The sequence below is a fragment of the Ictalurus furcatus genome, chromosome 13, assembly GCF_023375685.1.
Source record: "Ictalurus furcatus strain D&B chromosome 13, Billie_1.0, whole genome shotgun sequence".
In the NCBI taxonomy this organism is placed as follows: domain Eukaryota; kingdom Metazoa; phylum Chordata; class Actinopteri; order Siluriformes; family Ictaluridae; genus Ictalurus; species Ictalurus furcatus.
Window position 1 is genome coordinate 6,966,321 of NC_071267.1, and position 16,819 is coordinate 6,983,139.

At 42.1% G+C, this 16,819-nt stretch overlaps 1 protein-coding gene across 1 annotated transcript; it reads right to left on the minus strand.

Moving 5' to 3' along the window:
* Positions 1–38: 38 nt before the first annotated feature.
* On the minus strand, positions 39–15,502 carry noc3l (NOC3-like DNA replication regulator). The gene is made up of 21 exons (XM_053640056.1): positions 15,183–15,502; positions 14,344–14,557; positions 13,707–13,830; positions 12,433–12,590; positions 11,668–11,733; positions 11,410–11,543; positions 10,932–11,093; positions 10,348–10,441; positions 10,086–10,261; positions 9,239–9,367; positions 8,853–8,984; positions 8,672–8,752; positions 7,844–7,944; positions 6,769–6,841; positions 5,133–5,196; positions 4,982–5,053; positions 4,659–4,840; positions 3,853–3,981; positions 2,363–2,460; positions 340–421; positions 39–254 (listed from the first exon to the last, which is right to left on the minus strand). The coding sequence occupies exons 1-21, from the start codon at positions 15,186–15,188 to the stop codon at positions 135–137; spliced, it is 2,397 nt and encodes a 798-aa protein (XP_053496031.1). The 5' UTR covers positions 15,189–15,502; the 3' UTR covers positions 39–134.
* Between the last annotated feature and the right edge of the window lie 1,317 nt (positions 15,503–16,819).

Genomic DNA, 16,819 nt, shown 5'->3' on the forward strand with positions numbered 1-16,819 from the left:
CCCTCTAAGGATTCTTTATAAATATTTACACCGAAATGTGCTTTTTAGTCGAAAGGCCACTTTTTTTATTTATTTGAAACACACTGATATAAAACATCGTAATACAGACGTATTTACAGTTTCACAGAGTTCGCTCACTTCTGTATCCAATATGCTGCAAAGTCGAGGGGGATTTGCTCGTCCTCCTGAAGAGCTGCGTTGATCTGTGCTTTCAGATCGGGGTCCAGAAAAGCCTCGCCGATTGTGAAGCGCTCCTGAAAAACAGAACGAGTGAACGACCTGCATTGGAGCCGTATAACAAATACGTTTTGAAGGTCATTTAGAGCAGCCAGCGCTCACCTTCTTCTTGGGTGGTCCTGCAACGGGTGGATTAAAGGTCATGTCCTTCACACTGTAATCTTCAAACAGCTGCACGGGTGCTCTGCCGAATGGATGAAACGGAAATTATTTCCGGAGTCAGGAGAACAAATGGAAAAAAACTGAACTGCAATTAAAGCACACAATACACAGCCTCCTTGATGAACACTTATCAAGTGAAAAACGAAGCTGTGAGTCAGAATTAATAACATCTTTTATGTTTTTTAGTGCAATGAGGAAACATCACAGCTCACAGCTGAAAAGTTAGCCTAAGATTATCTGCTTTCTATAGCCTCAAAGTTTCCCTGGCAGGAAGTTAATTGAGCTTCCAGGTGAGCAGAACGTGGCACTAGGCAGCACATTGGACTAGCTAATGAATTAATCATTTATATTTACAGTGCATCCGGAAAGTATTCACAGCGCTTCACTTTTCCCACATTCTGTTATGTTACAGCCTTATTCCCAAATGGATTAAATTCATTATTTTCCTCAAAATTCTACAAACAGTACCCCATAATGACAACATGAAAGAAGTTTGTTTGAAATCTTTGCAAATTTATTAAAAATAAAAAACAAAAAAAAGTATTCACAACCTTTGCCATGACACTCAAAATTGAGCTCAGGTGCATCCTGTTTCCACTGATCATCCTTGAGGTGTTTCTACAACTTGATTGGACATGATTTGGAAAGGCACACATCTGTCTATATAAGGTCCCACAGTTAACAATGCATGTCAGAGCACAAACCAAGCCATGAAGTCCAAGGAATTGTCTGTAGACCTCCGAGACAGGATTGTATCGAGGCACAGATCTGGGGAAGGGTACAAAAACATTTCTGCTGCACTGAAGGTCCCAATGAGCACAGTGGCCTCCATCATCTGTAAATGGAGAAGTTTGGAACCACTAGGACTCTTCCTAGAGCTGGCCGCCCGGCCAAACTGAGCGATCGGGGGAGAAGGGCCTTAGTCGGGGAGGTGACCAAAAACCTGATGGTCACTCTGACAGAGCTCCAGCGTGTCTCTGTGGAGAGAGGAGAACCTTCCAGAAGAACAACCATCTCTGCAGCACTCCACCAATCAGGCCTGTATGATAGAGTGGCCAGACGGAAGCCACTCCTCAGTAAAAGGCACATGACAGCCCTCCTGGAGTTTGACAAAAGGCACCTGAAGGACTCTCAGACCAAAGATTGAACTCTTTGGCCTGAATGGCAAGCGTCATGTCTGGAGGAAACCAGGCACCACTCATCACCTGGCCCATACCATCCCTACAGTGAAGCATGGTGGTGGCAGCATCATGCCGTGGGGATGTTTTTCAGCAGCAGGAACTGGGAGACTAGTCAGGATCGAGGGAAAGATGAATGCAGCAATGTACAGAGACATCCTTGATGAAAACCTGCTCCAGAGCGCTCTGGACCTCAGACTGGGGTGAAGGTTCATCTTCCAACAGGACAACGACCCTAAGCACACAGCCAAGATAACAAAGGAGTGGCTACAGGACAACTCTGTGAATGTCCTCGAGTGGCCCAGCCAGAGCCCAGACTTGAACCCGATTGAACATCTCTGGAGAGATCTGAAAATGGCTGTGCACCAACGCTCCCCATTCAACCTGATGGAGCTTGAGAGGTCCTGCAAAGAAGAATGGGAGAAACTGCCCAAAAATAGGTGTGCCAAGCTTGTAGCATCATACTCGAAAAGACTTGAGGCTGTAATTGGTACCAAAGGTGCTTCAACAAAGTATTGAGCAAAGGCTGTGAATACTTATGTACATGTGCTTTTTTTGTTTTTTATTTTTAATAAATTTGCAAAGATTTCAAACAAACTTCTTTCATGTTGTCATTATGGGGTATTGTTTGTAGAATTTTGAGGAAAATAATGAATTTAATCCATTTTGGAATAAGGCTGTAACATAACAAAATGTGGAAAAAGTGAAGCGTTGTGAATACTTTCCGGATGCACTGTATCCATCGACTGTAAATCACCTTCAGCCTGGAAAAGTGTGAGATTTACCTTCTGCTCAGTTCTAAACTCAGTGCACCGGCACCTTCACTCGGCGCTCCAGCCAACAGATGACTGGCGTATTTCCTCACCATGGGGTGGTAGTGTCTCTGCAACACACAATCACCATAAGTGTTCCAATGCTAGACGTAATGTTATTTTATATAACCATCCAAGTGCATAATCTAACAATCAGTCTTCTATAGCTCTTATCCTACCCAGGGTTGCAGGGAGCCTGTAGCCTGTCCCAGGGAACTCTGGGCACAAGGTGCCAACCCATCTCAGGCCACAATCACGCACACACAAACTATGGACAATTTGGAAATGCCAATCAGCCTACTACGCATGTTTTTGGGCTGGGAGAGGAAACCCGAGTACCCGGAGTCTGCACGGTCCATTTTAACAAAATTTCTTTATACTACTGCCTAGGACTGCAACTAACAATCATTTTCATAATCGATTAGTTGGCTGATTTTTTTTTCCGATTAATCAGATGGGGGCAAACTTTCAGTACCATTTTTTTCGCTTATTTAAAATAAAATCCACAAACTGAGTGTTACAAATATAAACTTCAGAATAAAACTTTACACAACTGTTATATATAAATACTGAAAAGAACCCAATACACACACACACACACACACACACACACCAGAATATATATTATCACTTAGTACTGTAGTTTAATTCTGTGCTTTTTGTGTTTCCATAAAAATAATGCATAAATACCATTATATAATATAAACAGTAAACTGAAGAAAGTCATTGTCTGTGTCTCTGGGTATCTGCTAAAGCAAGCGGCGTCACATTACGCGAGTATGACGTCATGCACCGTCGACTAGGAAGCGGCTTATACTTCCTGTTAGTAAAAATACCGCTAGTGTTCCATTCGAGACGACGTTACCTTTCTAAAATCCATACACTAGACGGTAGAGTACAAAGTGCATAGTGTAAGTGTACAGTACATAATCTGGGACACAACTTTAGTATTTACTCTCTGATGCGTGTTCTCAGAGGTGAGTAAACGCACCCCATGTCACGTGCAGACCAACTAATCGATAATGAGATTCGTTGACAATGATTTTCATAATCGGTTATTTGTTGCAGCTCTACTACTACCCATTTCTAATCTTCATATTGTGTTACAGCCATTTTTCCTAGCACTGTCTCTCTCAGTGCTGTAAAATGAACGGTTGTCAGATATAGAGCAACATCATACGTATAGGCATGCTATTTCATTGTTTAGGAAACGGGTACCTAACGTGTTACTCAAAGAATAGCTATGGCAGTATGTTTGGTTTTGTTAAGCAGGTAAATAATGTCTTGGACACGCCCATTAGGTTTAAGTTTCATTTCTGTCTTAATGAAATAAAAATGTAAACCGAAAATCAGTGCAGGTCTATAGAGAGTGCTGAGGGGCTGGCTTCGGGAGTTACTGCTCCTCTACTGCGTATAAGACAAACAGTGATGATCTGCCACGGTGTTTATTGTAGTACAGCTACCTTGAGTGTGTGCAGCTCCCACAGGCAGGTGTTTTCGGGGTTGCAGTACTCCGGCTCATCCAGCTCAGGCAGGTAAACACCGCTGCCCTGCATGTCGTTATCCAGCATGATGTCACACTTGGGGAAAGTCTGCACAACAAACACACACACACACACACACACACACAAATTACAAAAAAGACAGAAAATCTATGTATACTATATTTTTATTTAATACCTGCATAATCTAAGGCCAATATTAAACACATTTTTAAAAAGAAAAACATACACTGATCAGCCATAACATTAAAACCACTGAGTGAATAACATTGATTATCTCGTTACAAAGCCACCTGTCAAGGCGTGGGATATATTAGGCAGCAGGTGAACAGTCAGTTCTCGAAGTTGATGTGTTGGAAGCAGGAATAATGGGTAAGGATCTGAGTTCATGCTGTTGACGGCCTCCAAAACCCCCAGATTTAAATCTGATCGATCGTCTGTGGGATGTACTGGACGAACAAGTCCGATCCATAAAGGCACCACCTCGCAACTTACAGGACTTAAAGCATCTGATGCTAATGTCTTGGTGCCAGATACCACAGCACACCTTCAGAGATCTTGTGGAGTCCATGCCTCGAGGGTCAGAGCTGTTTCGGTGGCACAAGGAGGACCACAATATCTGCAGGTGGTTTTAATGTTATGGCTCATCCGATCCATCCATTTTTCGATTTATGCAGCAGTATAGTAAGCAAAAGTAATACGCCTTTAATGGAGCACGGTAGTTATAGTGGCTGTATATAGCAATGACAAACACAGGACGTTCTCACGTGTATGAGTGCTCTGTTAGCCGCCAGGATGCCCACACACGAGTCGGGCATTACGTGCAGAGCGAGTGTGTCGAGTCTCTTGAGGAAGGCCAGAGCTCTATGCAGGCTGACCTGTTTCCTGCGCTTGCTCAGCATCACGTCCACACACCGCAGCACGATGCCCGTGTCCTCGTTTGATGCACCTGCAGGGAGACGAACCTCGTTAGCGTGCTAAACACACACACACAGACAGACAGACAAAAAATAAAAACAACAGTCTGCTTTTCTCGCCTTCGTTAAACATCGGACTATCGAAGCAGGCACAGACGTAAAGGCGAGGTTACCTGCGTGCAGTGTAAGCAGGGTTTTGTACAAGTGGGAGTAGAATTTCAGCGGGTCGATATTGAGCACGTCGCCTGTCGGAGATAGAGGGTGGTCAGAACGGAATGGAAAAGTTGATCCTGATTGACAGTGATGGATAAGAACAGCACTCACCTTGACCAGAGAGGATGTGGAAGGCTGTGAGGATGCAGTGGAGACTCTCTCGGTAGGACAGATCCTACATATACAGGAAGAGAAGTGATTAGAGGGACGGTGATGAGTGAAAGCTCCAGGCCCGTGGTTGCTGCACGAAACCTAACTGACTAGACTAAAAAAATAAACAGTGAAATGCATTAATACAGACACAAAGGAGCATAGGGGCGCATGGTGGCTTAGTGGTTAGCATGTTCACCTCACACCTCCAGGGTTGGGGGTTCGATTCCCACCATGGCCCTGTGTGCGCGGAGTTTGCATGTTCTCCCCGTGCTGCGGGGGTTTCCTCCGGTTTCCTCCCCCAGTCCAAAGACATAGGCTGATTGGCATGTCCGTAGTGTATAAATGTGTATGTGATTGTGCCCTGCAATGGATTGGCACCCTGTCCAGGGTGTACCCCGCCTTGTGCCCGATGCTCCCTGGGATAGGCTCCATTGCCTACGAAAGTGTCTGTGGTGCCCTCAGCAAAAAAATCTGGGTTTTCTTTCCTCATATCGCATGTAAAATATATTAAATGTCTGACTGGCATCTTCATGTTCTCCAGACATAGTGGTGAGAAGATGGTACTGTGGGTCACTAAAAGCTATACTCAAGTCTCGATCATTATACAGTGGATAACGTCACCTGGATATTACAGACTTAAAGTTGAAACTCTACTGAAATAAAAATTTTAAAAAAGACCCTGATAATGAAAGATTACACTGAATATCTCCTTAAGGTGAGCATGGGATCCCTTTGGAGTCTGGTTTCTTCCTCATGTCATCTCAGGGAGTTTTTCCCTTGCCATCGTCACCTCTGGCTTGCTCATTATGGATAAATTGGATAAACCTATATCTACATCCAGATTTGTGACAACGTCCTTTGTTAAAACAGCTATATGAAGAAAAATTGAACTGTGTTAGTAAGACAGATACAGAACAGATTTACGCTGCACTTTGTTTTGCTCGGCTTCGTCAGCGTTTTTATATATCGCGTTCCTGATTGCTGAAAAGGTCATCTGTCGTCCGTGCGTACGGATTAATCTGCCTAGTAAAAACCGTTGTGTGTAGTTCAACAGTCGGTGGAAGTCAGAATCAGTAATGCTATAGTTACATAGTTGAGGTATGTGGTGCTACCTAGCCTACGGAGCCTGCTTGTGTGTCAGGAAACTACAGATACATTTTTTAAAAATATAAAAGAAGTTGGTGGAAGTAGCTTGAAACCTCAAGGAGTTATAACAGCCCAAAAATTTCAATGGAAGTCAGTGGGGCATTTTGGCCACTTTGACCTTCTGTAATGAAAAAAAACGTAATTCCGATCAGTTAGAAAAGTCAAAGGCAGAACAGGCTGAAGGTATGAGGCGAGATTTGTGCATGTAGCTCGAAATGTCTAGGAGGAGTCATAGGTAGAAGTTTTGGGTCTCAAAAGAAGAATAATAAGCTTAAACAGCTTCGTCAAACCTAATTAAGGAATGAATGAATTAATTAATTAGCCAATCAGTAGCCCGAAGATTGTGTCTGGGTTAATAGGGTATTTATTTATTTTTAAAAAATTAAATTAATTAACTGAAATCCTGCAAAGTAATGAGCAGCGTATTACTATAGGTGTAAATACTTACGCCGGACATAATTAAATCGTGAAGAACCGTGAGCAGATCGTCAAAGAACTCCAGGTTTATGAGATGAGCAAACCTTAAAGGGAAACATGTGCCATTAGACAAGCAAACTACAAGGAGTGTAAAGAAGTGCGCTAGAGACATTACAGCTGTAACTAGTGGGGTAAAGTTCGTAACGACAAACTTCGATGTTGGCTTGACAAAGCTGGTCTGAAAAGTTTAAAACTGTTTCATAAGCTTGAAGATAGCCTGAAGTTGAAAGAAAGTTGAAAGAAAGAAAGGGTGACAGACAGACAGAGACAGTTACTGCTAGAAGGACAGACTGAAAATAGAGTGATACAAGTAGAAAGTCAGATGAACTGAGAGTAATAGAAGTAGATAGATGGAGAGAGAGGGTTATTAGTAGAAACACAGAAGGCGTGAGAGAGTGACACAGGTATAGACACTGATAGAAAGAAATATGGAGAAAGAGCGTGTGTACTACTGATAGAGATGGATGGAGACAGTGTGTGGTATTGATAGAGAGAAAGAGAGAGATGAAGTGAGAGTCTCTGTTACAGGTGCAGTTGGAGATTGAAATCTTGAACATACCGAGCCAGGCTCTGAACATTCCAGCCACGTAAGTCTATGGGAGTTTTAGGGATATTTGATCACCCACTACAGGAAAACCGTAAATCCGATCAGTTAGGGGGGGAGAAAAAAAAAAGAAGAAAAAAACAAACACAGCATGATCGATCAGCCTGAAGGACTGGCCTGAGTTTGATGGAAGTAGCTTGGTAGCTCAAGGAGTTATAACAGTCCAAACATTCAATGGGAATTTTAGCCAGTTGGACCTTCCCTAACAGGAAAACCGTAATTCCGATCAGTTAGAAAAGTCAAAGCAGACTAAGTCATAACAGGCTGAAGGGCTGCCGCGAGTTTGGTGCACGCAGCTCGAAATCTCCAGGAGGAGTAACAGTTTGAGGTTTTGGGTCTCAGAAGAAGAATAATAAGTTTAAACAGCAGAACAGAACGCTGACTTTGTCGAACCAACATAATGATGGAGGAGATCTGATACTGAGAATCAGCAGCCACTTACTTTGCTAAACCTTCTAAAACGGAGGGAAGCAGGACGGATTTCTGGGCTTTCTTCAGTATTCTGAAGTAGATCAGGAACACGATGTTGAGTGTTTCTGTGTGCTGGAGGAAGTGAAGAGGTTAAGACGTGTGTAACAATACATGGAAAAAAAAAAAAGACATCACATATGACATATTAGTACTGTTTCTAAAACAACACTTGTGAGACGCTTAGCATTAATATTTGTAGTTTTTACCACATTATCGTCACCGCACTTCAAAGTGTTAATTGTTTATATTTCTATAGAATCTTAGAATACAGAAGTCGTTATACACCGACATATTAATGCCTTGTAATTCACTTCTGCCATGATAACGCTAATGTCAGCCAGCGTAGCTATGGGACTTTATAACTTTTTGTTATGTTATGTTACCACCAATAACAGTAATGCACCTTTTAATAAGGTGATGCGACAAAAATATGATATTACAATACTCAAAATCACAATAAAATGATATGTATTGCGATATATAATTTCACTAACAAACTGTCGGCAAAACAGCGCTGCAGCATTGAGTGTGTAAAAAGTAAGAACTGTTCGACTGAGTTTGACGCCACTTTTAGTGGAATTTATCGTTAACACTTAAAAGGGGGGGAAAAAACAACATGACGTAAAATCAGTTGCTTCAATTCAGTTCCATTTAGCATGCACTTATTGAACACAAAATGTAAAAAATGAAAAGGATATCATGATACCAATGATATCCTTATTGGGATAAATTATATCATATCTGGTCATATCGCCCAGCCCTACCACCCACTAACTGCTAAAGTTCGTGAATCACTTACCAGCTTGAGCTTCTTGTCCTTGTTCTCAGACGCTTCGGTCTCGAGCAGCTCTTTTTGAAGTTTCTCCTCGGCTTTCTTCCACTGTTGAGGACATGAGATGTTCAGCTTCAAAAAATAAACACACAAACAAACAGAGAGAGAGCAACGTGAACTGAATTTTAGACAGTAGGTGTGTGCTGACCTTCCTCTGCATCCTGGACAGGCTCTTCTTCTTTTCTTTGAAGTTCATGAACTTTTGTTTGGGGGCCAGGTCTTCTGTGTCCTTCTTCACATCCACCTCTTTTATCCTTAGGCACAGCAACGTGTTCAAGACCTACACACAAACACACTTATTTTGACATTTGTGTGTGTATAAATATATATGTATGAATGTACACGTTTCTTTTTTTAACAGTTAGAGTAATTAATATAATACATTAATTTCAAAAAGCTAACTAATGTGGCATGAAGATCTCCAACTCTTAATTCTGCAATACTTTTTTCCCCCTCTACCTCTATGCCACCAAATCCAATTTATCCCACCTCATTTTATTCAAGTGGCAAACAAAAATGGACTCAAAGTCATACGTCTGGTTTGACGTTGAAGTTCCTGCCTTTGACCATTCCCGAGATGACCCTCACTGTGGCTAGTGAAGCCTGGCCAAGCTTGTCCTGCTTCAGCAGATCCCTGACCGCTTCACAGCACATCACGGACACCTGAAAAGATTCAGAATCATCTGTGTCGAGATATACAGTACTCCGCTGTTGCCTTGACAAATCCCTATCGGTAGATTAACACTAGATAAGAGACTCAGAGCCAGCATTAATAACAACTAATTATGAACTAAACCAGATGTGTTATAATGAAACACTGCAGTCCTTTAGATCTGGATTAAGCCCATATTAGTGTAAAGAAGTCGTCAACCCATTGATCGGTTTTGCTGATTAATCAGCACTGATTAGCCGTTTCAGCAATCGGCTATCGACAAAAATCCAGGCCGATAGTTTTTCCCGGTTGTGTCGGAAGCGGTGGAGAAGGGTCCGCTGTCGTTATACGGTACGAGAGCGGCCTCTAGAGGTGAAATAAAAACTATCACTGACCAATTTTGTTGTATTGAATTTGTTGTTGTGAATTTTGAAGTGTTACTTTTTGGTTCAGTTTGGACGTATATCTTTTATTTACTTGAATATTTATTAATAGTACATATATATTAATATTTGTATGTTTATCCCATTTTAAAAAGCACATTTACATGGTACTGTTTATTTTTGTAATAAAGTTCAGCAATATTTTACTCTGAGTGTTTTGTTATCATTCCGTATCAATTTTAATAACTTATCCGCAGGAACCGCCCAACCTAGTTATCTGTAAAACCCACTAGCTCTAGAGCTTAAAGCGTCTGTGTTAAGATAACCCACAAGCTGTCTGACTTGCCTTCCTGGCCGGGTCGTTCATCAGCGCCACCACGGCGACAATGATGTTGTTGTGGAAGTTGAAGTGCGGCAGAGCCACCAGCAGCTCACACAGACACCTGATGGCCACTTCAGCCAGGCCTTTATAGGAGGCCAGAGCCACGGCCTGACTGCCCTTCAGCTTCTTCTGCTTCCAGTCTGTGGTGTGAGAGGAACAGCAGATCACAACACTGCTCATCCCTGCGTACACGCTTAGTGCTCCGTCTTATCAGAGTGGGCCTTACCTCTCACGGTCTGCTCCAGATTCTCCAAGTAGAATTTAAACTGACTCACGAGCCCCTCCTCAAACTCTCTCAGTTGCTGCGTCTCCTTTTTCACCTGAAAGGTGAAGAACGGGGTAAGGTAAGATCATACATTCCGTCAAGGCATGAACGGAATGAAAAATAATGAAATAAAATAAAATAAAAATAACAATCACACCATCTGCTTACGACTTCACATTTCCAAAGAGTGACAATGTAAGTGAAGGTTTCTGATATGAGGGAATAATGGACAAGGCAGTGGGACACCAAGTGGTGGTGGTGTAGGTTACCACAGCAATAGGTATTAATCAGGATTGCTGTCAGGATTACCTTCCAAAGTGGTTATGTAGTACCAGACTTAAAATTGGGATTAATTTGTTCAGATTTTCTTTATCTGTTATAAAAGCGTTTCTAGAATTGCTCCACATCTGGAATAACCTTTTTGTGACATCATCCAAATTACATTAAACAGATTTCCTTAGTACACGGCAAGGTACTGCCGTACATGAACTTCACACAACTTGGCAACACCGCAGTGTGTGCTCAACAGATGAGCTGAATTGTACCTTGGTGGACTTTTCCGCTTCGGTCAGAGGACGGATCCTGTAAGAGGGCACTATGTCCTTGAAGATCTCCATAAGCGAGACCATGACCAGCTTCCGGACCGTAACCGCCACGCACGGGTCCGTCTCCATCAGCATGGCCCGCAGCTCCTTCAGCTTCTTGATCTGTTGTTGAATTAAAAAATTATACTCAACGGCGTATGGAAAACTCGTATACCTGCTCTCTGAGATCACATGCTGATGTTTGATAGGGAAATGAGCTGAAGCACTTGACCCGTATCTGCAGGATTGTCTGCATTGTGCTGTGGTCACATGATTCGATAATTGCATAAAAGATCATGTTCCTAATAAAGTGGCCGGTGAAAGCAAATCTCAGCTCAATTTGTCTGACTTTGCTATTTTAGCAAATGACTAGTCTCCTGTCACTGTGTCGTCTCTAGTGTGAATGTGGATGAAGGATAAGCATCCATGTGCATCTTACGTTAGAGTTTGGATCTGCTAGAATGACTGATCCCAAGCTCGCGATGCGGAGCTTCCTCTCCATCAGCTTCTGCGAGCGAAGCTTCAGCTGTTCTTCTGGAGTCAGTGTCAGGAAGCTCCGTGCTTCTTCCATTGCTGTAAGGATATGAAGCCACATAAAAGCCCAAGTTAAAAATAAATAAAAAATAAAAAAAAATAAAAAAGACAAATATTGAATACTTTTAATGAACGCTTCATGAATAGTATTCTATACTCTCACCTTGCTCTGACTCATCTTCCTCGTTCGCGTCCTCCTGCTCGTCTTCCTCGGGTGCTTTTGGCACCACTATGAACCAAAATAAAATAAGAGAATAAAAAAACAGTTGCCTGTCATCATGAAGCCAAACAGAGTGTGGAGATCTACCTTCCTGAAGATTTTGGCTCCGCCCATAATCATGCCTGACCTGACCATCTAATAACTGCCTTAAGAAGTTTAGTTACATTTATATAGCGCTTTTCTAGGCAGAGTATGGGGGGGGGGTGTCTCCTCAACCACCTGTAGCATCCACCTGGATGAAGCATAGGCAGACATAGTACCAGAACTCCCACCACACATCAGCTATTAGTGGAGAGGAGAGAGTGATGTAGCCAATTCAGGGATGGAGATTGTTAGGGGGACCATGAAAGTTAAGGGCCAATGGGGGAATTTCACCAGGACACCGGGGTTATTAAGAGAAGTGTCCTGGGATTTTTAATGACCACAGAGAGTCAGGACCTCGGTTTGTGACCTCACTATTACCACTTCCAACGACTTCCAACCTTAGCAAGCTTAGTTTTCCCCAGGAGGTCTCCCATCCAGGTACTGGCCAGGCTCAACACTGCTTAGCTTCAGGAGGAACCCAGGTGAGAACAGCAGGGAGATATGGCTCTGGCATAGTGCTTGAGCAACTAAAACAAGCATGTTCGATTTTAGTTGGAGATGAAATCTGCAAGAAGGTAGCACTCCAGGAAGAGGTTTGGCGACCACTGGACTAGGGGCTCACACCTGGTTTCTCCATGGTTTGAGGGATCAGGCCCCTCTTGTCTTTGATTGGCAGCAGATGAATGACCTCCTTCTCTTCCTCTTGTTTCAGCTTCCGGGGCATCTTCTCGTAGTTTTCCAACATCTGGTCCGACTTGCGCTTTTTGGTGTGAGTGGGAGCACTGCAACATCGACCACACATCATTATAGTCAAAATCACTGAAAGGATTTGTTCAGCCGGAAATTAAAGTTTCAGAAGGTTGCTTATTCGGTTATACACTGAAGCACCGAGGCTAATAAGGGAAGCTTACAGGCGACGGTTTAGAGTGCAAACTGCTCGCCTTAATCACATATTAAGCTCTAACCGAGTCGGGTTGCTCTCTAGTATGAAATACGCAGCTTATCGAACAGAAGGCAGCTTATCAGGCGCCTTAATGTGTCTAAACTCTGAACACAGCATTTCATATAACATTCACAAACAACACAATCTCATAATTCTGATCATCAGAAAGAGAGAGAGAGAAAGAGAGATTTGGAGTTTCTGCTACAAAGTCTGGTATGTTGTAAGGAAGAACATTTTTTTCAGTAAATAAATCTCCAATGAGGCCATTCAAATGAAATTTTCACCAGACATCAGCATTAACTCAAGAAATCTGGAAATATAAAGAATTCACAACATTAAACTCCATAAATAAAGTTATGTGTAATAAAGTGGAATGACATGGGAAAAAAGGACTGAACACGCTAAGAAAAAGCAGTTCTCCAAGGCAGGGTAAGGCAAGGAACCAGCTGAAATGCGCAAGTAATTATACCTCCTATCGGTGCAAAGGAATATCAGCTGGGTTAGTAAATTGATGGTCTATAAAAAGGCTTTCCGTTACCAAGGTGTCACACAAGAAACATCTCAACCTTACTGTTGCCAAAGACATTGATGGAATCAGACAGACGTATTTCAAAACTTCTGAATCCTTTAGCGCGTACAATACTTTTTCCTGTGTCATTCCTCTTTATTACACATAACTTTATTTATGGAGTTTAATGTTGTGAATTCTTTATATTTGCAGATTTCTTGAGTTAATACTGATGTCTGGTGAAAATTTCATTTGAATAACCTCATTGGACATATATTTACTGAAAAAAAATGTTGACGCGTCCAATACTTATTTCTCCCACTGTGTGTATGTATGTGTAATATATGTAATATATGTAATATATATGTACACACACACATATATAAAAAAGCTCAAGGGTTTAAGTAAACATCTGTGATGTATAAATAAATCAGCCGATGGTCCTACCAGGAGGAAAGGTCTCTCGTGAGGAACGAGGCTTTCCGAGCCATTGCTCGGATCTCCTCCAGGTCGTCCTCCTCCATCATATCGGTGGGCAGCGACTCCAGAAACTCCTCCTCGTCATCCTCCTCTGTATCAGACAGCAAACGCATGACATCGCTGATCATCACAGACTCCTCCGCCGGGTCACATGACACCAGCAGAATGTTACGAGATGATATTTTTTTTAATGCTTTTGTGTAAAAACAAATACAGGTGGACACATCACTAGCCTTCCTGAGTTTTTTTTCATTAGAAGTTGCCTGGAGGACAAGCAGCTCGAGTAGGCTGTTAATAAAACAGTCGCCGGTGCTGGTTTTTATTTCACTCGTCCAGCAAAAAGAGAAATTTAAAAAAAAAAAGAACAACACCCCCCCCACCCCAAAAAAAAACACACATTCTTACGTTGCTATGGTTACATAATGACTAGTTTGTTTACTCACAATATTTCGCTCGTTGGTCGGAAAATAACGCTGACAGCAAAACACCGGCTAGATATATAGTATAACTAACGCAGATTCACAACAACAAAGCGAAGGCCGGAATCACCGAGGTGCCGTGTTAACGAGGTCTGAGACGGCGAGAGGAAGCTGGACTTTCCCACCTGGCTTCTTCTCATAGCGCTCTAAAGGCTGCACGGTCTGCTGCGACGCATCACTCAGGGCCTGCCGCAGTTTCCGCTGCTCCTTGCGCTGCTTCTTGTCCGTGCTCTGCTTCCTGAACTGACGGTTCTTCTGCTTGTTCTCCAGCTTGATGTTGCTGGTTTTCAGCAGCTTGCGGAAGCTCGGCTTCTTCTTCTTCTTCTGCTTTTTCGTAGCCTGAAGTGGAGAAGAACACGTTTAGGTCACGGAAAGGTCTGATATTCCCCGCCACTGCTACTGAGATCAGTGTGAACATGTACCTGATGAAACTGTGTTTATAACAGACTCATCACATACACACACACACACACACACACACACACACACACACAAACACACACACACACACACACACAATCAGGACCATCAGTGGACAGTCCACACACACACACACACACACAATCAGGACCATCATTGGACAGTCCACACACACACACACACACACACACACACACACACACACACAATCAGGACCATCAGTGGACAGTCGACACACACACACACACACACACACACACACACAATCAGGACCATCAGTGGACAGTTTCCACACACACAGGACAGTCAGTACATTACACACATATCTATATATTCAGATACAAGACACACACACACACACACACACACACACACACACACACACACACACACACACACACACACAGCCCCCGGTGGAGAAAGTGTGTGTGTGTGTCCATGTTGTTGGGCTACAGCTGTGTGCTAGCTGTGTTAGCATTGTTAGAGAAAACGCTGGCGGATTGTAAATATAAAGTGTGTGAAAGTGAATATTCTCGTCACTCACCGCCATGACTCTTCTTGCCTCTACTCCCTGGAAACGCGGTGTATTTTACAGCAGCGTGGAAACGTACAGCTACTATTACTATTACTTCTCTCCTCTGCTCTCCTGCAACACACAGCTCCTCTCACATGTGTCTCACACACAGGAAACAACCAGTGACCGAGGAATCGACACAATTCAATCATTTAGAATGACTCGTTTAAAACGATTCGAGCAAAACTACTCGCACGGTAGAAGTGTCAAATGCTGTAAAAGCAAATGCAAATCGAACTTACATCACTTGTTTTCGCTTTATATTTCTTTTCCCAGACGAATCTTCGTACTCAAGTTACGCGTCGACAATAATTAAGCAACAATACACTTAAAGAGATTACAGATAGCATTTATGAATAGTAAACATGCTAGCTTGGTTAGCTACCACCAACCCGTTCAGGTTCTTTTAGAAAAGGCTTTGTAAACAAAAGATGAAAGTGTGAACCGGTTAGTGAATTATTGTAGAAATACTGTAAAAATTTATATATAAAAAAAAATTATATATAATATACACAATAGTTCTGTACGAATCAAACCAGGGCGAATCGGTTCCTTTAAACGGTTAGTCCAAAGGAATCGGCTCCATAAATTGAATCACAATGCTCGAAGCAAACAGGAAGTACAACACAGCATGTTTCCACTCCGCCCCCGAGCGGTATGGAGGACACGGTGCAAAGCCGGAAATGACGTTTCATCTATGGAAACCCGACTATGAGAAATTTTTATATGATGGATACCCTGCATTTGAGGTTATTCTAAAGTAACTGTATGATGCATGTTTTAAAACCATGTTCCAGAGCTGTTGACCCAATCCAAAATGGTAGAGAAGAAATGACCACAAACAAATAATTTATTAATCATTTTTCTTCATATGGTTCCAAAAAAAAAAAAAAAAAAAACAACCACCCAACTTAAATATATTACATAAAACATTTCAAAACACCTTTCTGTGTTTGGTTTATTGCTTAAATTATACAAGCAATTACTGAAAAAACATTTTTTTTGGTTCAGGTGTGGTCATGAGTTTACATACACCTTGCAGAATCTACAAAATATTACAATAAGTCTTAACATTCACTGAGCCAGGGGGGTGTAAACTTTTGAACAGGATGACTGGTGTAAATTATTATTTTGTCTTCTGGGAAACATGTAAATATCTTGTATTGCTTATAAAGGGCAGTACTAAATAAATAGATCATTAAAATCTGTCATCCTGTTCGCGAGTTTACACTTTTGTGTACACCTTGAGCATCAGTGAATGTTTGCACATTATGTAATAGTTGTGTACGAGTCATTCAGTGTGAAAAGATGGATCTCTGCATCATATAGCCGCTGTTGGAAAGGGGTCAAATATGCAGAAGATGCTGGAAAAGTAAAGAATGGGCAGGACCTGGAGGATTTTTCTGAAGAACAGTGGGCAATTTAACTGCTCAGGACAAACAAGGGACTCATGAAGAACTCTCACAGAACATAAACACAGTCGTGGATCATCCAGGTAACAACACACATGATTAATAATCAAGTGTGTATAAACTTTTAAACTGGTTCATTTGTGTAAATTCAGTTATTATTGCATCATGTGGACTATGTGTAAACACCTGTAATGT

Bases quoted from the DNA above. Each gene is read 5' to 3' on its own strand.
- noc3l (XM_053640056.1), bottom strand. The intron at 10,262-10,347 runs GTAAGGCCCACT...CTCACACCACAG, and splicing joins TCTGGAGCAGACCGTGAGAG to ACTGGAAGCAGAAGAAGCTG. The intron at 5,197-6,768 runs GTAAGTATTTAC...CTGTATATGTAG, and splicing joins ACGATTTAATTATGTCCGGC to GATCTGTCCTACCGAGAGAG.